Source organism: Abramis brama (assembly GCF_963993115.1).
Source record: "Abramis brama genome assembly, chromosome: 15".
NCBI classification, from domain to species: domain Eukaryota; kingdom Metazoa; phylum Chordata; class Actinopteri; order Cypriniformes; family Leuciscidae; genus Abramis; species Abramis brama.
In genome coordinates this window covers 22,660,461-22,685,493 of record NC_139977.1, presented here as the reverse complement: position 1 = coordinate 22,685,493, position 25,033 = coordinate 22,660,461, and the positions used below count along the sequence as shown (strand labels likewise).

At 37.9% G+C, this 25,033-nt stretch overlaps 1 protein-coding gene across 6 annotated transcripts in view; it reads left to right on the top strand.

Annotated features, from left to right (window-relative positions):
- Window positions 1-23,741, top strand: part of vav2 (vav 2 guanine nucleotide exchange factor) — a 191,369-nt gene extending 167,628 nt beyond the window's left edge. Inside the window, exons 9-29 of one of the 6 annotated variants that reach the window (XM_084136318.1) lie at window positions 1,349-1,448; window positions 4,492-4,587; window positions 5,550-5,618; window positions 5,829-5,915; window positions 7,206-7,291; window positions 7,373-7,505; window positions 7,840-7,854; window positions 9,536-9,645; window positions 9,730-9,831; window positions 15,238-15,326; window positions 15,455-15,468; window positions 15,705-15,726; window positions 16,025-16,152; window positions 17,366-17,437; window positions 17,592-17,653; window positions 18,027-18,143; window positions 18,963-19,050; window positions 19,701-19,824; window positions 21,066-21,149; window positions 21,418-21,572; window positions 21,812-23,741. In XM_084136318.1, coding sequence (XP_083992444.1) covers window positions 1,349-1,448; window positions 4,492-4,587; window positions 5,550-5,618; window positions 5,829-5,915; window positions 7,206-7,291; window positions 7,373-7,505; window positions 7,840-7,854; window positions 9,536-9,645; window positions 9,730-9,831; window positions 15,238-15,326; window positions 15,455-15,468; window positions 15,705-15,726; window positions 16,025-16,152; window positions 17,366-17,437; window positions 17,592-17,653; window positions 18,027-18,143; window positions 18,963-19,050; window positions 19,701-19,824; window positions 21,066-21,149; window positions 21,418-21,572; window positions 21,812-21,859 — 1,801 coding nt within the window. In that variant the 3' untranslated portion in view covers window positions 21,860-23,741. Of the gene's footprint in view, window positions 1-1,348; window positions 1,449-4,491; window positions 4,588-5,549; window positions 5,619-5,828; window positions 5,916-7,205; window positions 7,292-7,372; window positions 7,506-7,839; window positions 7,855-9,535; window positions 9,646-9,729; window positions 9,832-15,237; window positions 15,327-15,454; window positions 15,469-15,704; window positions 15,727-16,024; window positions 16,153-17,365; window positions 17,438-17,591; window positions 17,654-18,026; window positions 18,144-18,962; window positions 19,051-19,700; window positions 19,825-21,062; window positions 21,150-21,417; window positions 21,573-21,811 lie in introns of all 6 variants that reach the window. The other 5 variants (XM_084136317.1, XM_084136321.1, XM_084136319.1 and 2 more) reach the window with 5 other exon arrangements.
- Window positions 23,742-25,033: the final 1,292 nt, after the last annotated feature.

Sequence of the window (25,033 nt, the reverse complement as noted above, 5' to 3'; positions counted from 1 at the left end):
GAGAGACATATACATACTAGGATAATATATACATACACATACTAGGATAATATATAAATACTGAGGCATTGCAACCTGTTCTTGACTTAAATGAAGATTCCTTTTTCCGTTATTATTGCTTTGTTTCAAGTGTCCTACATTGAGCACTTCTCCCTTGCAGTCCTTTTTATGAGGCACCTGAAACATTTAATCTGGAAATTGCCTTGTAAAGAAGACCTTCATGTTCAATTATGTCTGTGACATCTGTTATTACAGCTAATTCCCGACACCTGCTCCCGCATTTTCAATATGCTTTTCAGCTCATAATTGAGCGAGGCCACCATTAATCTCCATCAGTCCATTTCCATGAGGAACCAAGCCGTCTCTCTTGTTCCAGATTAGCCTTTAATCAGGCCTGCTTAGCCCAAGGGCACGGAGGCCCAGACATTGAACAGAGCAGCAGGGAAGCCCCCTTTTCTGTTCAAGACTACAGTTTCAGTTAGCTTTGCGCTCCTTACAGTAGTGGGTGGCTCACGTCAATGTATAGAGGTGAGACTTAGAGCCTGTTCTGGATTGCAAACCATCAAGAAGATGATACAACCTCAATAGACCACACTTAATGAACTGAATTTGAGTTGATCATCATCCATTGATTTCATTCGACCCCATCCACATGCGTTTTGCCCTCATTAGTGCATAATCCAGTTTGGATTTATAAATGTATATCTGCTTTGATCAGACCACTTATCTTTCCAGATTGTATCTTTCTTTTTTGTGATTCTGCCAATTTATGGGGAAATGGAATTACAGGCAATTTATTCTTCTGATCAAGGAGAACTAAGCGATGATTATATTTTATAGAGTGAAACTGGCTTAACCAAGACCACAATTAGGAGTCAGGCAAGCCGAGAGTATCCAAGGGTTTGAGCTTGCCAACTGTGCCAGTGTGTGTCCTACTTAATTCAGAGGCAGAAATCTGTGCCACACGTAGTGCCATCATCTAGGCTAGATTACTTTGAGCTGCTTCCAGAATGTGTTGATCACTATCAGGAGTCCATTGTGCAATCTAACAAATGTGTCTTGATGTTCTCAGTGGCCCAAATTAACTTGTACATAATCCAGAATCCAAGGGTTCATTAAGGGTTTGATTCTCTCAAGTCTGCACTCAATGCATCCTATCAAGAACACATCCGGGATACTTTCATGCATCCTCTGTACTTGCGTTTTTGAGGATTGGAACTGGTTTTTGACAGTTGATGATGTAGTACACAAACACAAGGACGCAAGAACGCTTAAGAAAGCACTTTGAGAAACGGCCTGAATGTCATCGCAGGGTTATGGCATCAGTCTTTTGATCTTTCTTTTGTAGACTGCTCATCTACGGCCAGTACTGCAGCCATATGGAGAATGCTCAGAAGACACTGGATGAGCTGATTGCCACACGGGAAGATGTCAAGTATAAAGTGGAGGTAGGCTCTTACTATAATCAGACTCATCAGTTGATTTATTGTATGGTACACAGATATTATTTAGTAGTATTAATCAGTAGAAGTGCTTGAAATTTCTAAAAGCAGTCTAATATTATACATTTTAATGGTATTTTGATGTTTCATGTATGCAGTATCATTTATACTGTGTATTTACTAGGGGTGTAACGATATTCAAACCGAACCGAAAAACCGCGATACAACAGCCACGGTTCGAACCGCGATACTCTCATGTCGAACCGAACGCGCCCCGCCCCCTGCTGCCCAACTCTCACTTCACTTTGTCACAAAACTATTTTTTTCTTCCTTGACATTTGATTAAATAGTAATTAATGAGTACAGTTTTAACAACTAATAAGAGCTGTAGTTTTACTAAATATTATTATAATATTATTTACTAAATAAAGTGCATGTCACGTGATTTGGGTGATCAATCACGCTCGGGAGTTTACATACGCACTTCAGGATGGCAACTCCGCGGCATATTGAGATTGAAGACCCTGCGGTCACAGCCACTGACTGATACAGCAGCAACAGCAGCAGTGCTGATCACGAATTTTGAGAATGATCACCGACACCTGTCATCATCCAATATGATGACATATCACAGCTTTTTTTTAATCATTTTTTTTAGACAAATCATTGTTTGATTTGCGAACATAATCCTCTGCCGTCTGGTCGCTTCCTCTTCAAGCCGGACTCGTCTCGCGCTAACGGTAATTCCCTTTCACTGTCCACGTTTTGATTTCGGCAAATTTTGGGGAATGCAAACAACTTGATTTTTGTTCATGAGTCCAACATCCAGCCACGCAAGAAAACATGTAATCTACCTGAGGGAATAATATGCTCACAAAACATTTCTGATTATTATTAATGTTTAAAACTGTTTTGTTTTTTTCCCCCAGGATTCTTTGATGAATGTAAAGATCATAAGATATTTATTTGAAATAGAAAGCTTGTGTAACACTATAAATGTACTGTCACTTTTGATTAATGTAATGCATCCTTGCTGAATAAAAGTAGGCAATTACTTTAATTTCTTTCCCAAAAAAATAATCTTACTAACCTCAAACTTTTGAACTGTAGGTCTATGTATAATGTTAAAAAAGCTTTCTATTTCAGATAAATGCTGTTATTTTGATTGATGGTTTGTTTGTAATGTGACATTTTTTTTGTATGACATTAAAAATATTTTTAGAATTAAATTGTACATAAATAGGTTAAGCAATACAAATGTGTTTGTCTGATAACCTTTTAAACATATACTTAACTACAGTCTGCAGACACTGAAATGATGTACATTGTGCGATACAGTAAATATTTTGAGTGTCCCTAATTTTCCTATAAAGAACCACGATTGTCCCACATTTTACATTTCTGAAGTTGGCAACCCTACTCAGGTGTGCAGTTTATTTTTGACTAGGCAGTGGAGACATTTATTTCATTTTAGTTAACTCAGGTGTGCTAACTGCTCTAAAGAAAACGTGAAGCCAATGTATAAAATTAATAAAGATAAAGTTAATAAGTTAAATTATTGTTGTTGTTGTTGTTTTTATTAAGTTGAAAGTGAATCTAGTGTTATTATTGCTGGTGGTGCCCTGCCATGTGTGTGTGTGTATATGTGTATATATATGTGTGTGTATATATATATATATATATAAAATTATGACAAAATTACATTTTCTGGGGTGAACACTTTAAGTAAAAAAAAAAAATCATGCTCAATATCTACTACACAACGTGCAGGTTTCACTCTCAGTTAAAATGTATCATCAGCCAGTGCAGTGTGCTGAGGCAGAGACACTGCCTCAAAGATACTCTTTTAACAGCTCTTTCTCCCAGAAACCGCTCCAGTGGTCAGCCCCTGCACAGCGTTCGCTCTCGGCAGACTGCTGTTGACAGTTTTGGGACATGAACTAATTTTACTCTGTGCTAATGCTGCTCAAGATGAAGGACTACAGGGCTGTTTTTGTGCCTGCCAGTCTGAGGCAGTGTGGGTTACTTTAATGACTTCAAAAATAAATACTGGCGAGAGAAGCCATTATTTCCAGGCAGGATTAGAGAAGATTACAGATGAAATCACAGCAACCACAGTTGTGGACACACTTGTTGACAAATTCACATAATTATCGTTCTATTATCTCACACACAAGAAGGGCTCTGTAATCTAGTACAGTCCATTCAGAGCGCAGTTACAAGACCTCGTGGAAAGAGACGAGAACCTCATGTAATGGATTAGTCAGAGATCCTTCATCAGGAGGGAAGTGGAGTCACTGATAGTCATAGAGATGATGAACCTCTTCCTCAGGCTATTCTGAATGTCAAGCGTGACATTTGGGTAGTCTGTCCTCCTTGCTTACTTGTCACATGAGAACAGGGAGATTAAAAATGGAAGAGATTAATGCATAAACTGAAGACAACAAATATACAGTGCAGAGGAAAAGATAACATCTGGTTTACATTTTATACCCTGGACACAACATGATGTTTTTTGGTTAAATTACTGTTTCTGATCTTATTGTGCATGAGTATTTACTGTTGAAGGCTGTTTCCACCTCAGAGTAGAAAAAAAGATAATTGCATTTAATAAATGAAGTAAAGTCACATTGTGAGATACAAATTTGTAATTATGAAAATGTAAAGTTGTAGGTGTGAGATATAAAATTCAAAAAAAAAAAAAACAGTTTTCCATAGTATACACTATTTCAAATAAATAAATTACCATAACCATTAATACAATTTGGGGTAATTTTTTTTTAACCAATAACTTATCTAGTAATTATCTAACATGTTTCAAGTCCAATGATTTTTCCATGATCCAATGAAATCCTAATCGATAAAAGTCTTGCTTTACATTATTTTTCACCGTGCAATTTTGTTCTACACTAAAATATGCCACATTCTTGAAGGCAGTCCTCAGTGATTGTCAGTTTAAAATACTACTACTTTTTTTAGTGTGTTCCATATTTTTTCTGGAGTTTCCTTTTAAAAACTGCTCACCTGTTGCAATAATCCTCGTTTACAGGAGTGTACCATGAAGGTCCAGGAGGGAAAGTTCAAACTGCAGGATCTTCTGGTTGTCCCCATGCAGAGGGTCCTTAAATACCACCTTCTGCTTAAGGTGAGACCCACTACTCATCATCGACAATATTATGAGCTCATCTCTCACTAAGAGAGTTTACAAAAAATGAAGGAACCTGTTCAACTTCCATTTACTCTGGTTTGAGGTTTGAAAGCTGCTCTGCTGCACAGCACCTCCTGTGAACCCCAAAACCTTATAAAACATTCAGATCGTTTTACCTCATCCAACAAGACCCATGTGGCTCTCCACTCTGCCCAGCCACTGCTAATAGAGATCATGTATAAAACAGGACGCCCTGCATGATACAAACCATCATTAATTCACAACACACATTAATAATGGATACAGAGAGTGTGACGTGACAGAAGGGCAGGATATAGGGAAGTGAGCACTGGGTGGTGGATACAGTGACACTGTTTAAATCAGCCATGCTTAAATCATATTATCCGTACCCCATTTCATACACTCCAATCCAGGGAGTGCTAATGTGTGTGAGTTGTGTTTGAGATGGCACATGTTTGTTTCTAAATGGTTTGCTAAATCTAACAAGAAGTCATCCTTCCTTTGAGGACATCCTCAGTAATTTTATATTATAAATATGTATACAATTATTTACATGTACATACATCGTTATTTGGAAAATGCAATCAGTGCAATCACTTGCAAACAATTTTATCGACAATTGTTAGGCAGCAATGACAATGATTCTGTGTGCTTCTATGTGTATTTCTTTCCAGCTAAATGATATGATAATACAGTATATCATGCATATTTACAAGTTTTTTGTGCGTCTATGTTTCCGTCTGTGTGCGAGTGTGTGTGTACAGTATGTGAGAGGCAGAAAGAAAGCGTGCTTTCCATTGATAATAAAAGGTAATTGAGTGGGAAAAACACAGAAATAGTAAAATATCACCTGGATGTGTCATCGTGAGTTTAATCCCTTTTACCATAAACAGACCAAGTGTGTATGTGTGACTTATTATAGTGTTGTGTTTCCGCAGGAGTTAGTAAGCCACTCTATGGACCGTCCAGAGAGGCAGCAGCTTAAAGAAGCACTAGAAGCCATGCAGGTGTGAACTCTGATAAAACCCTCATATACACCTTAATATCCCAATACAGTGTTTGATGTCAAGAGTTGGTTTGTAATATAATTATCCCTTAAAGATTTTTTTATATATATATATATATAAGGATCTCCAAGACTGTGTATTTTGGGGGACGAGTGGCTTGGGAGTTTTTATCTGAGTGTTTTACCTTTGTCTATTTATCTGTCTTCGAAGGACCTGGCCATGTACATTAATGAGGTGAAGAGAGACAATGAAACCCTGAAGAAAATAAGTGAATTTCAGAGCTCAATAGAAAATCTAGTAAGTGTTCATGAAGTTTTGTGATACACTGGCATAATCAATCCAGAAAGAGTGCACACGTTAAAGTTTGGCCAGTAATAATTCATTTTATGACCCTGTTTGATTAAATTATGGGCCTTATCTACCTGTGCATTATATTTTTCATGTGTATTTCTGTCCAGTTAAATGCTATGCTAATATATCATGCATAATCAATGGCCAACCTACTGTCTGTTCTGTTGAGGTAATATCGATACTGAGAACATCACAGCTGGTATCAGAATCTTGTAATTGACCTAAAGCTAATTCATAGTGCCTTTACTTGTAGCTTAAAGGCATTTTTTTGGAGGATTGCAAAAATCAGGTTGGACCCCTCTATTGTGTCCTTTACAAGACTTATGATTTCTGAGGTCACGCACATTTCAGCATGCTGGCCAATTCCTCTTTATCCCCAAACATTTAGTTGTTTACAAGCCTCCACCTGCCCCCCATCTGCCACTTCTGTTCAGTAAAATAAATCCTGAAAGCCTCCAGGCCACAAGCACAGAACATGTTTAGGACTGTTTAAAAGGAATGAAATCAGTGTATCCTCTCCCAGTAGCTAATGTAGGAGTTAGTGTATCAGCTCTGGTTTATTTATGTGAGGGTCTGTGCTGCAGATGACGCCTGCAGCTATACATCAATGAGCCAATGAGGCATGACACTTACAGACAAAAGAAAATCACTGTGGGCTTTGCCATACCTTTAATAGCTCCTAATATAGCAGCAACTGTAGCATTACTGTAGTACCTTTTATCTCTTTACCTCTTAAGATACTCTTCTTATGTTTATACAGTATATGTATACAGGATATTTTGCAAACAAAAGACTCTTGCTTTTTTTTTTTACATTAAACATATTTTGAAAACTTACAAAGATGGAAAGAACAAGCACTGTCATTCTAGGTTAAACATGTAATGTTTTACATTCATCAGTGACTGGTTCACAAAAATAATCTGCAAACAAAACTGACATGCAAAAATGTTTCTAAACCAAAACCTTTGACATGCTTACAAAACGAAAAGTTTTTAGAACTAGAAGTATTTGAGAAATCTGTCATTACTTTTGCAATTCCATCTGATGTAATAAGATACTGAATTCATTGCCTTTAACTTATATTTAACCTGTAATATTCCATTCATGAACAAGTGATGCTTGGATGTATGTCACAAAGTAATGTTTGAAATTCCTCAAGCCTTTATGTCTATATAAATGTATTGTGTGTGTGTGTGTGTGTGTGTGTGTGTGTGTGCACGCACATGTAATTCACAGCAGGTGAAACTAGAGGAGTATGGTAGGCCAAAGATAGACGGAGAGCTTAAAGTGTGCTCTATAGTTAACCGGACCAAACAAGACAGGTACGACTGCACCTTCATTATATGTTTTCATATGCTACAAAACAGATTGTAATAATTTTTTCCTGTGTTTTCTTTACCTAGATACATCTTCCTATTTGATAAAGTTGTGATTGTTTGCAAGAGAAAAGGCTATAACTATGAGTTAAAAGAGATCATTGAACTTCACTTTTACAAGATGTCAGATGACCCCATGAATAACCGTGACATGAAAAAGGTGAGAGACCTTTGATTAACCAGCCATCGGAGTTTCAGAATAAATATACCTGCCATAATTGATTACGGCAGTGATCTTAATGTTTTGTGTGTTAAAATTGCAAAGGGATGATCATTAAAGCATGATGCTCATAATTTCAACCAATCAGAGATGATGCTCTGCCCTCTTCAATGCTCAAGCTTGTGTGTAAATACAGAGAAGCTGATGCATTCTCCATGATTCTAACAATCAGGAATGTTTGCATGTATGTGAGAATGCATGTGTAACAGGGTGTCTCTCTCTTTCTCTTTCTCTCGTTCCCTCTCCGCCTTCAATCTCTTTGCATGCCTACCAGTCGAGTGGAAAAATGGTAAGCTGAATGCTCATGTTCTGTAAGCATTGAGGTGCTGTGATTATGCCTTTCACTTCTGTGATGTTGTGATCTGTTTCCTGTCATCTCAAGCGATCCACAGCAGCTTTATGCTGCCAGAATGGAATCAGCTGTTTTTACAAATCAATTTTTGCATTGTTACAGAATTCAAATAATTACTGTTTTTTTTGTTGTTTTTTTACCTTCTATTCATTAAAGATTCCTGAAAAAAAAACATGTTTTAAACAATGATAAAAGCAAGAAATCAGCATCAAATCACCATATTAAAATGATTTCTGAAGGATCATTTGACACTGAAGACTGGAGTAATGGTGCTGAAAATTCTGCTTTGCCAAATTACATTTTAAAATGTTAAAATTAGGGCTGTCAAGGGATTACATATTTTTACCTAATTACACGATTAATTTTTTTTTGGTAATCACACATCAAATTTGGCTGAGAAAAGCATCAAATAGACATTAAAAAAGGAGCTTTAGGAAAAAGAAAATTGATACAACATTATTTGATACAACATAGAATTGGGGCCATTTCTTTTTTTGGGTAAACTATAGCTGTAATAATAGTTGTTTTTTTTATTAATATGGAATTTTTATTATTTTTTTATGAAATTATTATCTAAATAAGAAACTAAAACTGCAAGAAGGTGGTGGTAAATGTCTAAATGAGTAAGATATTGAGTCATTCATTCATTCATTAGATTCGTTCAAACGGCTGATTCATTCAGGAATTAAGTAAATGGCTGCATCCGAAATCGCATACTTCCCTACTATACGGTAGCTGAAAATCTGTATGTGACAAAAGAAGTATGTCCAAATTCACAGTACTCCTAAAAGAGTATGCAAAAAGTAACCGGTACCAAAAAGTACCAAAAAAACACAGATTCATTCAATCCAAATAAATTAAACACTGTGTTGCTCGGAGACACACAGCAGTTCTGCTCTGGCTTTATAGATAATATTTTTGTTGGCAAAAAATTAAGCAAAAGCAGACAATATTGGGTCTAAAATATTTACACAATATAAAAATAATATTTATTTATTTAACTGTTGTATAAAATCAATATCACATCATGCAGTGAGTTTTTGCATCATGTTCGTCACCTATCAACTGTATGAAATGTAAGATTACTTGTGTGCATAACTAATTTATTAAATTAATGCGTTAAATCAACAGCCCTAATTCAAATATATTTTTGATCAAATAAATGTAGCCTTGCTGAGCATAAGAGACCTCTTTAAAAAACATTCAAAAATCTTACCGACCCCAAACTATAGTGTAGATGAATTTAAAATAATTGATGACTCATCCTGCATTACAAAGATTTTTATCCAAAGAATTTTTTTTTTCTAGAATGAGAATGTGGGTCCCACTAATGCAGTAAGCAGCAAATCATTGTTTGCGGCATGATGTAGCTAAAGGCTTTTGGCTATTTTCAAAAAAAAGGAACAAGCGAAAATGTCGCCCAAACATCCTGTTTCAATAGGAAACTCGTCAATACAGAAAGAAAACATCAAGCGAATTGGGCTTTTAAAAAAGCTGTTTGTAGCATGAGATTCAGACGGATATGTGAACAATCCAAAAACATTTTCAATCCATTGCTGCATTCTCTCTATATCTCCACCATCCCTCCCTCCATCAACCATCTTCTTTCCACCCATAGTGGTCCTATGGCTTCTACCTAATCCATCTGCAGGGGAAACAGGGCTTCCAGTTCTTCTGCAAGACTGAAGATACCAAGCGCAAGTGGATGGAGCAGTTTGAAATGGCCATGTATGTTAGAACCGCAGTGTCAAAATTACACAGGATTTTGCTCTTTGATCACTGTATCACATGTGCGATTATTTATTCACACAGGTCAAACATCAAACCCGAAAGAGCCACTGCCAACCAGCACAACTTCCAAATGCACACGTTTGAAAAGAACACCAACTGCAGAGCCTGTAAAATGCTGCTGAGGTGAGGGCTCTCTCACACAACCGCCATTCTCGCTGAATTACAGAGGCGGCGCAGTGAATTGAGACGGGCTTCGACCCATGTTACTAGGCTACTGGTTTGACCTCTATTACATGAGCTGCTTCACTGATTGGCTGTATTTACTCGTGTGAAATCATACTGCGCTGACCTAAATTTGCCACCCTGCAGTGCAGATCAGTGTGCACATTGGCTTCTAATTATATCAGCTCCATGTTTCAATCTGTGTGCAAACTGGCCTGAATTTTGTTTGGGTGTTGAATGTAGCCGCTTAGTTGTACCGACATATGGAGTCACGTTGGGTGATTGTTGGGGCTGTATTAATGCACAAGTTGGCTTCCAAAGCCAAGCGTCACTATTACAATGGCTCATGCCTAGAATTTGAACAAGCTTTTAAGTATTACATTTCAGTATGTGGGGCACTGTTTGCGCTACGGACATGAAGGATACCTCAAATTGTGTAGCTTGTTGAATCATAAGCAATGAAATGTGTGCCTTTGGCATCACGGATGATAAAATTGCACAAAAAAACAGGACCAGAACCAGGACCAGAACATCGTAGACTTTAGATGCTACAGACACATTTGGTTTTTAAATATGATATTTACTGTAGGACTGTTTTTCCGTACTATCAAGTGATACATCTGATCTGTTTCTGATCTGGTGTATCTACATCGTTTGCTATAGCAATGATATAAGCGTCAGCACAAAGCCAAGAGACATTCTCAGAAAACAACTTAAGCCCTATTCAGATGGGACTTGTTTTCCAAACAACGTTTGAGTTGCAATTCTTATTACCTGATGTATGTGATTTCATGTACAGATTCGGACAGGACTAACATCTCTGTTTATTACAGAGGTGGGAGTGTATGTTTGCTAGATGTGGGTTTTACAGAAGTTCATGTGCTGTATTTGCGCGCATAACATATGATGCATATGACTTTTAATTCATTATTTATTTAATTAATATAATTTTAATTTATTATAAAAACCTTAATTAAATAAACTTCACACAAGTTAATAGAAGTGGATGTTTATTATAAACCCACAAATGTGAGCAGAGAAATCAAGACAAGTGTCTTACCTGACACTCAGTAGCGGCTCCTGACTGTAAATATAGGAAGGGCAGATTCTAAGTCTTAGTGCTGGTTTATAATAAACATTTTGTAAGCTTTATATTCTAATCGCTTAACACATTCAGAACACTTTTGGCAGAGTTTGCATTAATCAGCCTGAGGGTGGCACGCTAATGTTGATTGACGCACGACACTTATATACTACACTATATAACATTTATAGCCTCAGAATGTTAGAATTTTAGAATATAACAAGTTGTGGATGAATTATGGTCAGGGAAAGAATGTCATGTCTACTCTCAGAACAAACATAAAACAAACACAACAGAATTATATAGAGGCTATTCATATGAGCATGTTTAAACTAAAGGATTTACACTTTCATTCATTTGAAATGCTACTTCACATACAGTAGGAAGAACAGACAACTAGTTACTGACATGATGCATATTAATATACACATAGCTGAAGCAGATTTGATATTGTCTTGGTCTAGAGTGAGGTTTATGTATCATAATGGGCAAATAAGTGGGGCAATCTGAAATTTGCCCCGATGGCTCTCATTTAGAGTGCACTGCAGTTCCATTTTTCACCACAGATTTACATTGGGAAAATTGTGGACGCTGTAGAGCTGGGGAGGACTCAGGCACCCTCTACCCCCCCTTAAGATAATACATGCCTGCCGAAGCCATATGTTAAATTTGAATGTATCCTGCTCCCTTTACGAATTAAAAATCTGAAAAATATTTGTTTATATAGAGGTCTATTTTGGATGATTATTTTGGTGAAGCTCTCCCCCACCTGTCCTTACAGATGAGTCTAAGCTGCTGAGTCTAATTAACTTATTTCTACTAATTTACACATTTTTAAAATGACATGCATCATTTTGAGATAAAATGCAAGCAAATGCAAATGTAGCACGTCTATCTTCCTATTTTTAAACAGGAGATTTAAATAATCAAATAATAAATAGGATATTATTGAACTATTATTAAATTAAACATGATTTACTATTTTTATTCAAAGCATATCACATTTTATTAACAGCAGAGTAGACAATCATGTGATTGACCACGTGAGCAGCGTGTTCCCAGGTTCGTAAGATCACAAAACTCACTCCTTCACCGTGAATAAATCGACATCCGAATGCATGAGTTTTATCACTGAGATGTAATGCAAATTTATCATTACAGACATCCACATGAGAAACAATTACTGTCTGAATAGGGTTTTAGGAAACATGAATTTCTTTAACGTCCTCTGGGAAATCTAGTCCCTTCCAAATAGGGCTTTGGTCAGCATGGACTAAACTTAGGGTGACCACCTGCTAATAAGCCCAAGGGGGGACAAGGGGTATGTTTCTGAGGGACAATGTGGGACACTGCCTGGCACGGCGGTGCCCCCACCCCATGGGCAGACCAGGGACGTGCGGTCAGGGTAGGCAGGGTAGGCTGTGCCTCACCAAAGGAAATGTTGACATTACATTTATTAATTCCAAGAACTTTATTAATTCACCACATTATGATTTATTTTATTCCAAATATTAATTTTTGTAACAAAAATTCTCAGGAATACACATATAATATACTAATTTCTCCTAAACTACTAATACTAATTGCTCCTAAAACCATTGTTTCATGCAGGAAATTCAAGGCCATGGCCATTGAGGCAGAGGTTAGCAGTGCCTCTTTGGTCCATAGAACGTAGTTTACGTAGGTTTGCGCATGCGCAGTCAGTTCTCATGCTGTCTTGAATTATCAACATTGAGGCAGAGACCGAGCTTGCTTCATGTCACGTGATCATAGACAGTATAAGAAGTGGACAGAGCCATCTCATTGGATCTCAATTGAGACAAGTGAAGCCCATTTTTAGCGATTTCTTAGCACTTCCTTTCCTGACGCGCAGACTCAAACCGAGCAAAGCGTTACACGGACCACGTGAGCAGCCCGTCTGTCTTCTAGTAGCTGTGCCAAGAGAAATCTGAATCATTCCCTTCCGAATCTTGCAGAGACGGAGAGTGTGAGTAGGAGCTGTTCATGAGCTTGGAGCAGGAGCAACTTTTGCTAAGTATTCTGATGAATTATTTTGTCATTTTGCCTCCACGTCCCCCCGATTGCCCGCGAGCTTCTCCTCCCGTCCATACGGTAATCTCTCTACTGTGCGACAGAGAGTCGCGTGGTTATGACGCAATCGTTAGCCTACTTTTACAAAAACTGCTTCTACGGGGCCATAACATAAGCTACAAGGTAATGGAGCATTTTATACATTGTCGTGTTTCTTTAGAAATAAATAATGGACAAATGGAGTCTTCAAACGCCTCAGATGTAAAGTTATTCGCTGTCAAAGTGACGCCAAAATGAATGGGAGTCAATGGGATGCTAACTGCAGGTGAAGTTCTGCTACAAGATGGTGGCACGCGGCCGGCTTCAACTTCCGGTCGACTTCCTTCCCGCTTGCACGTGATCCACTCACTCTCACTCAATCCGCGCTTCCCGATCTAGCGGCGCCCAGAGCCATAGAGAGAGAGAGTTGCGACAACGGAAGTTCGAAGAGTCTCTCTCTATGGCTCTGGCGGCGCCTAGCGTTGACTGTCAGTCAACAGGCCCGGGGTGGGTAATCGGGAGAATTCCCGGTGGGCCGCTTCACTTTTGGGCCGGTCGAGGATTTTTTTTCTTCACATTTGTCACGTTAGTTACATTAGAAATAAAGTCGCAATTGCTTCTTATAAAGTCTAAGTGAATTATTATTTAACCTTTACATTATTTGTTGAACCATGGCATTAATACAAACTACACAATAGTGACTAGGCTGCTTGTCGGTTCGCTGACACCGCGCCGCCTCCCTCTTACTGTGTCCCGCACAAAACATTTGTTTGTTGTATAAGTCATAAGATAGATGTGTCCATTAATTTGATTATTAGATTTGATTGTGCATTAGCCTCACATATGACTGACTTTGCTGTATGCAGGCAGCGATGTGATGATGCCTGATATGAACTTGGGTTGCTACATTAACTGAATGAATATATGCCACATTGATAGGTCACAGCCTACCCATGACAAGATTTCACCGCACGTTACTGGGGCAGACTCACTGTGGATAGTGGTTTACCCATTTCTAGCACATACCACCTTACATCATGGTATATTAATAATGCCCTATTCCCCTAAACATGTGTAATTGCTGATGTATGCTCATGAATAGGCCAACCAATGTGTATTTTTTTCTAAATAAAGATTCATAATATTTTGAACATTCAATGAATTGACAGATGCACTTCCACTTTACGATTTAGGCTACTATTTAATTTAATTAATTTTTCATTACAATTTATTCACTTTAAATAAAGTATAATATAAAATTATAGGATTAACAGGAATTGTAGTTGTTCAGCACCACAGGAACAGTTAAAAAAAAAGTATTTTCAAAAAGAAAAAAAATACGATTGACATCGTATTCCCCTCCATGTCCGATTGAGAAGGACGTTTTGGAAAGGTCACAAAAAGCCCTCTCGGTATCCCCCTCAACACCTTTCAGCCACAAATATTCATTTTCCCAGTCTTTCTTGAACCCACACCTTCTCTTTTTAATTGATGATGGCGGTGCCTCTCAGACAGTCTCTTTCTCCATTTTTTGAATTGGAAAGCGCGCATCTAAAAGTTCCTTCCCTGTCATGACAACAACGAAAAAGTTGACTACAGTCAGCAGTTCAACTGAGGGGTGGGTGTGGCAACAATAGCGTGCTGAACTGTCAAGTAATGTTCGTTTGGCTGCCTGGGGCTCGAGGATATAGAGCGACCAACTTTTTTTTTGAGCAAGCATGGATTATGCGTGACACGGTCTCAATTTGCGGGACACATGAATTGGGCTTCAAACGCTGTGCGCGCACGCACTACGCGGGACGGGTGGTCACCCTAACTAAACTCCTATTAGGACAGTAATTGTTTCTTATGTGGACAAAAACAAAGTGGTTTTGAATCTGGTAGAGACCTGAGTGTAGGCTCTTTTGACTTGGGCCAGTAAGCAACAACCTAGAAACCACCTAGAACAAATTAGCAATTGCTTAGCAGTGCCTTGGCAACTACTCACAACATCTTAGCAACATGGTTCTAAGTTATGCATGGGTGAGCATGACTCAAAATCAAAACAAATTCTAGTTGTGTTTGGATGAGTTTGATCTTCAGTAGGACCTCACGAAATGAAGACATTTTATCGTATTATATTGAGATTTCTCGTTTGTCAGAGCCCTAGCTGCTTTCAGACCCTTTAGCATCAGTATGTGTCTCTCACTTTTATTTTATCATTCTTTCTTTAGGGGTATTTTCTACCAGGGATACTACTGTCCACGCTGTGGGACCGGCGTCCATAAGGAGTGTCTGGAGGTCATTACCATCTGCAAAATAAGTAAGTCTCTCACAGAAAGCTGCTTCTTAAAGAACCACATGTACATTACATCTGCCCTAATTAAAGAGAACAAACCACTGACCATGCTCTCTCTCTCTCGGTTTCTCTCTCTCTCATTATTATTTCAGGTCCCCTTGATTCGGTGAGTTTTTAGTGGCCTGAACTAATAAACTTCCATCTCTCAGATTACTCCACACTAATGTCTAATGAATTAATCATCCACTCTCTCTGACTTTTACCAAACTTCACTACTTTATTTAATCTTAAAGTTTCTCCTCAATTTTGAAAAATACTTTAAAGATGCCTAATATGCTTAAATTATAATCATGTTAAACTTTGAAGTGCATTCAATCATAAATTCCCTTCTGTCTATTGCAGGAGCCAGGGCTTCCACAATCAGGTAAGAATATAAGTAAAATGTGATTTTTGTCTGTCTTCTGAGATACTAATGCAGTTATGTCAATATGAAAAATTTAGATACTTCGCACAGCTTCAGGCTCTTAAACTGAAATGGACCATATTCAGCACACATGCTCTAAAGAAATTATATTTCAGATCTCTGCTGACATCTAGTGTATAGTACATGCATGCAATAAACACAGGCTATGGGTGTGTTCTAAGATTATAAATTATAAGGGTCCATGTACTTTGTTCTTCTTGCAGTTCTGATAAGATTTTTTTTTAATTGTGTTCTTAAGGTCCAAAGATGGTGGCCATCAAAAATTACAATGGTACCCCTGCCCTGCCAGGCAAGATGCCACTCTGCTTTCAGACAGGAGAAGTCATTGAGCTCCTGAAGGGAGATCCAGACACATCATGGTGGGAGGTATGATATTATAAAATGAAACATTTGCCATGTTTACAGTGACCTGTTCTATGGTCCAGATTTTACACTTTTTCTAGGTGGCAAATACTAGTAAGATAGCTTTAGTTCAGTTGTCCCATTTTAAGAATGATAGTATTGTTTTAAATGGTACATAAACAACAGTCCCTTTCTGATGTAAACGAATCATATTAGAGAGACAACCAAATCAGAAATACAATTTTCTAACAGGTAAGAGACCTGTTAAGTCACAGGTGACACAAGTGTTAAGGGACATGGAAGCACCTAGCCATGCAGTCTGCATTTACAAACATTTGTGAAAAAATGGGTCATACTGTAAGTGGTATTATTGAATTATTGAAGCACTTAGGAACAGCAGCCACTCAGTCATGAAGCGAAACACCACGCAAAGTCACAGAGCGGGGTCACTGTGTTGAGGCGCATGGTGTCTGATGGGTGGGTCTGGGCTTGACAAATGCCAGGAGAATGTTACCTGCCTGACTGCATTGTTTATATTGTTTGGTGGTGGAGGGATAATGGTATGGGGCTGTTTTTCAGGGGTTGGACTAGGCCTCTTACTTCCAGTGAAGGGAAAATATAATGCTTCAGCATACCAAGACATTTTTCTCTACTTTCAACTTTGTGGGAAAAGTGTGGGGAAGGCTCTTTTCTATTCCAACATGACTGTGTCCCTGTGCACAAGGTCCATAAAGACATGGTTGGATGAGTTTGGTGTGGAAGAACTGGACTGGCTTAGCCTCAGCCCCATCGAACACCTTTGATATGAACTGAAACGGAGATTGCGGGCCAGGCCTTCTCGTCCAACACCAGTGGCTGACCTACACAAATGCTGTGCTAGATGAATGGGCAAAAATTTCCAAAGAAACACTCCAAAATCTTGTGGAAAGCCTTCACAGAAGAGTGGAAGCTGTTGTAGCTACAAGGAAGTGGACCAACTCCATATTAAAGTCTATGTATTTAGAATGTGATGCCATTACAGTCCCTGTTGGTGTAATGGTCAGGTGTCCCAATACCTTTGTCCATGTAGTGTTTTTATGGCCAGTAAAAAAAATCAGTTCACACACCATTGGCATTTATTTTGGACCCTGGTCATACCTAATATAGTTTGAGTTCTATAAACTGCTGTCTTATTTTGGGGGCTTAAAGTCCTTAATTCATTCATCTTTACCTGTCATTCGTTGTATTTTTCTCTAAGGGCAAGCTCATCCAAACCCAAAAGACTGGCTTCTTCCCCAGTTCCAGTGTGAAACCATGTCTAGACCCTAAGGTACAGATTCATAAAAACAAAATGGAATCATTTTAACATTTACATTTTCTTAAATTATTCCTAATATTTTTTCTTTCTCTTAAATATATGTACTGTATACTAGAATTATTAGACAATTAATTAATATTTTTTTTTATGTTTTTCTTCTCTACAGCCTTTCCAGTCATTTTCCAGCCGTCAGTACTCCAGAGAAATAGATTACTACGTTTATCCCTGGTATTTCATCCTGTTTGCGAACACATTGATTTTTCCATTTTTACTCTTTACAATACCAAGATACTACAATATTTATTTTGTTTATTATCACTGTTCACAGTCTCATATTATATATTAATAATATAATTATAGTAATAAGTCTTTGCAGCTATGCTACTCTCCTTTGATCCAGTAAAATTTGTATGGAATTATATATGTCATAAATAGAATCAATGATCAATGATGATGATTGATTAGCTTTAGGCTAATTGTGAGGCATGTTAGGTCTTTATTGTGTTTTAATGAGGTAACGACCTCTGTGAGAGCTCCTGTAATGATGTACAGGGTATTGAACGGGCTTGTGAATGAGTTGTGTTTTCCCTGTGGGCTTCAGGTTTGCAGGAAACATGGAGCGGCAGCAGGCCGACAACCTGCTCAAGTCTCACAGCAGCGGCACCTATCTGATCCGAGAGAGAACAGCAGAGGCTGAAAGATTCGCAATCAGCATCAAGTGAGTATTACATGTATTCATGTCCACAATAGAACAATCTGTCCGTTGTCTTTTAGTATTTTGTCAGTCATTAGTTATTTTCCATCCACCTATTTTAATGCGCATTTTGGGATATCACACAAAAAAAATCGCTGGATGGAAACGCCAATATGCACATGAAAAACTTATGCGTTCAATTGAGGCGGATAAATTTTTTTATCCAATAAGAAGAAATGCACGTAAAATATAATAAAAAAACATTTATCAAATAAATCCCTCAATGCACAACAAATAACTTTGCCTCATCAGTGGTTGTGATTGGATAACTGGACTAACCAGTGGACCAATTTCATTGCACATCATCTTTAATGTTGGTTTGATCATTCTGAAATGGCTGAGCCGAAGTCTGTCATAAAAATTGATTTGGTTTAATTCCCTCCCAGAAGCGTCTCACGATTGCATGTCCAAACACCAGGAATCCGAACGCCAGATAACATTAAAGCGTTTATTGGGTTTTGCCTGCACGCTCTAAAACACAAGTCATTTATGATGTAGGAAAAAAAGAGCCACAGTGGATTCCCTGATTGCAGCAACTTCCATTTTTTTTACATATACTGTATTTTGTGCCAATTTCCCAGGAAATGACGATATTGTTCTCTTGAACACATGGGATGGAAAGAGTACATTATTCACAATTGTTTTATACGATATTCCAATTTTGCACAAGTTAAATTCACAACTAAATAAATATGCCTTCCATATATAGTATGAGATGCAATATTATTGGGAAACGTTCTGTGAGTTATGTGAATGATGGGAACATTTCTTTCCTTTTAACAGGTTTAATGATGAAGTGAAGCATATTAAAGTTATTGAGAAAGACAACTGGATTCACATTACAGAGGCAAAGAAGTTTGAAAGCCTTCTGGTAAGAGAAATGTCTTGCATTTTTGTAATGCTTGTTTGGTGAAGACTGCATTGAAAAACTTTTTCTGCAGTTTTACACAATTAATTCACTCAAAGCTCTTAACATACAGATTTCAGTCCAGGTTTCACTTTAGATATTTTCTTTTTGTGTCTATACTTGTACACACTAACATTCAAACATTTAAGGGTAAGTAAGATTTATTTTAAAAAGAAGAAAAAAAATCACCATGGACTCCTAGGACACAGACATATAGTGTTACAAAATATTTATATTTCAAATGAATTGCAGTTCTTTTGAACTTTCTATTCATCCATTAAGATACAGTATATATATATATAGTGTGTATATATAGTTTTTTTTATATAGTAATGTTATTTTATTTTACAGTTAGTAATGATATTTCACAATATTACTGTTTTTTTATATTTTTTATAGCCATATGTTGCACGGCTGCCAAAAAACAAGATGTGTGATACTAATACGGCTCTGGTTCATTTACATAGAACCAAAGCCTAATCTAAGCCTACCTACATCTAAAAAAAAAAAAAAAAAATCCCTTGCAAATATTGGTATTTCTTCTGGACATGCAGTTTCTCAGCTTCTTTTCTGAAACTTCTGTAAGTAACTTTAGATATGTTTCTTTGTTACAGGAGCTTGTGGAGTATTATCAGATTCATTCACTGAAAGAGAGCTTTAAGCTGTTGGACACGACATTACGGTACCCTTACAAATCCCGGGAACGCTCAAGCTCTCGCACCAATACCCGCTCACCAGGTAAACGTTCACTGCCATAATTCTGTCTTTTTATCGCTCCTTCTTCTTCTCCCTTACTCCCTTCTTTTTTATTTTCACTCTTCTGCTTTTTTGCTTTCTCTGTCCCGCATTTATTATTGAGCCCCCACCAGTCTGGCCAGCAGCCTTCCACAATCTTTAGACACACTCTGGAAGTCTGAACAAACAAACCCTGCCAGCTGGTCCCGCCCTCACATTCTGTATGCTCCGCCTTCTGGTATTTCAACTGTCAGTCATCTTAGGCTTGGTTGTTAAGGAGCCGCCCACTCTGGCTGAGCTGAATAGGTTCTAATAAACAGATGCTTCATTGGATGTATTATAAGTTATGCGCCTTTGTTCTCCTTCCAGGCAAGCTTAACTAGTATTCACTGATATTAATGCAAGTGTGTAGAGACAGTGCCTGTTTCTGAGAATGTGGAAGCTGCCTAAAGGAATCATTCACCTAAAAATGAAAATTTTGTCATTCACTCACCCTCATTTTGTTTCAAACCTCAGTGACTTCCTTCCATGGAACAGAAAAGGACAGAATGTTCACTGTGTTATTTTCCATACAGTGAATAGTGAATACAGTGAAGTCTTTTTCCTCATCAAGGCTGCAATTATTTGATTAAAAAAAAATAGTTAAAGCAGTATTATTGTAAAATATTATTACAATTTACTATTTTAAAATGTAATTTATTCCTCTGAATTTTCAGCATCATTACTCCAGTCTTCAGTGTCACATGATCCATCAAAAATCATTCTAATATGCTGATTTGTTGCTCAATAAACATTTAATATTAGTATCAATGTATCAACTACTTAATATATTTGTGGAAACTATCATACAATTTTTTCTTGTAACAATGTAGAAGTTTTTATTATAAATGTATTCTTGCTAAATAAAGGTATCAAATCAATATCTTTCAAAAGATTATAATGACTCGAACCTTTTAAAGGGTAGTGTATATAGATGAAGAAATTAGTTTAGATTGATTAGTTTAGAACTGATTTTTGGGTCATCTGCATCTGTAAGAATTCTAGCTACTTTTTTCCACATGCATACAAACATACACACACCTTACTGACTCTATAACCTTATCTTAGTTTGGTAAGGAAACCACGTCCTTGAACTTTCTTTACCCTGTTGTGATGTGCAACTCTGCTGTGCCTTCCTTATTTATTTGTTTGCTATCTCTCTCTCTCTCTCTCTCTCTCTCTCTCTCTCTCTTCTGTCTCAGCAGCCACCTGTGCTTCCTACAACTTCTCCTTCCTCAGTCCTCAGGGCCTCAATTTCTCCTCTCAAAGCTCTGCTCCCTTCTGGTCAGGTACTGCGCTTTTTGCTCATGCTTTTGCATCTTCCATGCCACCTCCCCCAATTCCTCTTAAATTTCAGTCGCTTATCCACATCCCTCCCCTGGTTGTGTTTTCAGCATCCTCTTGTTAGGGCTTCAGAAATGTATAAAATTCTTGTTATAATACAGCATTCATTTACATCTCACTCACAATGTCAAATTGTCCACTCATCTGTTGTATAAGCATTTAATGGCGCTCTTCAGCATTTTACATGCACTAATCTCCGGATGTTGTTGACAGTATTCACGCCCAGGGTAGTCAGCACAGCTGTGGCACGATACAACTTTGCCGCTCGAGACATGAGAGAGCTGTCCTTGCGAGAAGGGGACATCGTCAAGATCTACAGCAAGATTGGTGGAGACCAAGGCTGGTGGAAAGGAGAGGCCAATGGCAGGGTAATAAAGCAAGCAAATGTTATGAGCAAATGAAAAATTGGCCAGTTGGCTATTTTTAAAGCAACTTTTATGATTGAAAATAGTTTATTGTTTGTAAAACATCCAGTTGGAATACATTGGCCAATCACATTAGAATTAACTGTTGTATAATGAAAAACTGAGCAAAATTTGAACATTTATTCTCAATGTGCGAGTCTGAGGTTGCATATTCTCAGATTCTGTCTCTGTTTTCCATTCAGATTGGTTGGTTCCCCTCCACGTACGTTGACGAGGAGGGGGTGCAGTGAAACTTTGGAGTCAAAAATCGTCCAATTGCATTCTGATCCGCAGCCCTCTGAGAGGATTCTTTGGTTTCCAAGGCAACACCTAATGGAAGTCTTTTCGCTGGAAACATATTTTACAATGAATATTTGTACTTCTGTCTCTTTTCATCATGTACGAATATGCTTTTTCCCTTTCTCGGAATTTCTGTGTGATCTCTGTGAAGAAAACTGCTCGGAGTCTGTTCGTTCTCAGTGTCGGGAGGAGGAAACTGTGAACAGAGCAGAACTTAAAGTGGCCAAAGGACAAGCATGGCTTTAAGTTTGTACAGTAATACCTGTAACGTGCGCTGACGGCCACAGGGGTATAATGGGGGGTGGGGACATATAAATAAATATATATATAAATATAATTTATTAAAGAGATATATCTATGATTAGAATGCAATGTTGAACATTTGCTCAACAGCACCAATGCAAAGAATATAGAAGAGCAGAGCAGATGCACTTTGCATTTCTTTACAGAGAGAATTTGCCTTAGTAAATGGTAATGCCTTTAGATGTGGAGGTAAAGAGATGGATTCAGACTCATCTTGCACATAAAAATTCGTACATCTACCCTGTCCAAAAATATGGTGCCTTTTTATACATGTCTTCACTCCCAACAGAGTCTGGTTTATATAGCTGCAGCATTAACTCCCTGTTCTGTAGTGGTGCTCTCTCACGACCCTATCCACCCATTCAGCTGGACTCTGCTCAACCAGAAGACCATAAAAGAGACTCAACTATTCTTGGACTGAAATGAGCAGATGTCAGATCTGCTCATCATCTCACTGGAACAAGGGGAAGCTAACCGAAAGTTTTCAGTCGTGGCTGGAATTGCTTTTACAGTGAAAAATACAACCACCATCATGTCTCCCTCTTCCTTCAAGAGTATGGCAAAAGTGCAATGGAGTATCAGGAAGAGGTTCCTTAAACACTGTTAGCTGTGATTAGCATTTATTTCCATGTTCTTAGTGGTCCAGATTTGGACTGAAAAGGGAAAATGTAATGCTGTTCTGTGCACTGATTTTCATGAATACCCAGAGGTTTTTGTGATTTTCTTTTTTTCTTTCTTTTTTTCGCCTTCTACAAGCACATACATATTGCCATTTCATGTTTCTCGTCTGCAGCCTGCCGCATTACAGTATCTTGCCTTACTGGTGGGCACTTGGTGCTACAGTCCTACATATTGAAATCCCTGAGTTAGGGCAGAATTTTCTCTTTTGCTGTTGTTGTGGACGAGGAGACCCACTGCTGAAGAACCTCAGCCATCAAGTGCACTTTATCTGTCCAGAGACCTTTTAACACAGGACACCACACTGCAGACCAGGACATTAGAATTTCATATTATAAAAAAAAAAAAAAAAAAAATCAATGTCCTTATTTTTTACCTCTGGAGAAAAAAAAAAAAAAAGAGTATAAAATCCTTGACACTATGATCAGTGGTCCCTCAAAGTCTGATAATGAACATACTGTAAACTCCACAAGTGCATGGATGTGTCCCTCTAACAGTCCTTGGAGAAAAACTTTTTGCTGTTGCCGGCCATCATAAATTGAACCCGTAAATTGAGGTGGGAGAGTGCTGGACTCTAATAAAGCATCAGACATTTTAGCCGTGCTCCAGGCTTGAATACAGCTGTCTGCAGTGATGAAAGAGTGCAGCTCATGTCAAGGTAGCGCTGGCTTAGTACCTGTTTGTGTGTAGTGGACAAAAAAAAACCATTGCATGTGGTCATAGATATTACAACTGCTGTCCGTGGATCCTGAAAAAAAAGATTAAAAAAAAAAAATTGTGTACATTTTTTTTGAATGGTCAGTTATTTGGAAACTGAGTTCTATCATGAAATAAATATTTCTTTTTTGCCTATTTGTGGTGTCCTCGTTATGATCGATGGATGGATAGTCATGTGTGTAGATAGTGATGGATGGAGATAGATAGGACAATACCTACTGGTAGTTAATAGTGGGATGCAAGACTGCTCACTCCAACAGTACATTCTCTGATGTGTATGTTTAGGATTGCCACTAGGGGGAGCCAACTTACTAGCCTTTTTCCATGACATTGAAAGCACCTGACATGATTTTGAGTTGAATATTTTTCATTTAGCTTGTGAAAGAGTCAGACTGGTCATATGCCATGGTTACAGCTGTTCATACCATTTTCTCTAAAATACTGGCAGGAATCTAAGCACCATCTGTGCATGATTTCACATCTGTTCTGTACATCACGATCAGATCCACCATAATGGATCTGTTCACCAACTAGCACAGCACCTACTGACAGCTCCCTCTTTGCTTTTAGTATGAATATGTTAGCCTTACTGTTATCAATAAGGTAGTGATCAAAACTGACAAAATTTGCATTTAGAAGATATAAGCATTATCTCACTTCCGCCAATATGGATCAAATAATTTTGATAGACACCACTCTGCACTTCAGCTTCTCATCAGATTTTCTGTCCAATCACATATAAGCCTCTCACTGTGACACTATGGTATATTCACACCAGCCAGGCATAATTGACTGCAAGAGAAGGGTTGCTACAATATGTTACGAAGAGTCCATTTGGTAGAGGGAGCTATTTGGTGAGTATACATTTTGTGATCTAGTTCATAATTTGGTTTTTAGTCAAAAGCATCCTTAGTAGTTTAAATCCCTTTTTAGTGGCATGTTCCATGAATATGGTGCACTTCTTTGCCCCATCACTACAATACACTAACCAATACATTAGAGACTAATCCCATTTTCTGTATTTCCAATGTAATAATTCTCACAGTCTATTGAATTGATATTCAATGAATTGTAGTAAAAAAAAAAAAATTCATTACCAAACATATTGAAGACAATGATCAAACAAATATTTTTCTCTAATTTATGGGAAATATATGCCTATACATGTATTGTCTCTACACTTAATTTAGGTTCCCTTTCGAGATCGGTTCACTTGACTTTGCATCAGTAGCTGACACTATTGGCAAACCTCTATTGCAGGGGTGCCCAGTCCTGTTCCTGGAGATCTACCTTCCTGCAAAGTTCAGATCCAACCCTGATCAAACACAACTGAACCAGCTAATTAAGCTCTTCAGGAGCACTTGATAATTACAGACAGGTGTGTTTGATGAGGGTTGGGTCTGAACTCTGCAGGTAGATCTCCAGGA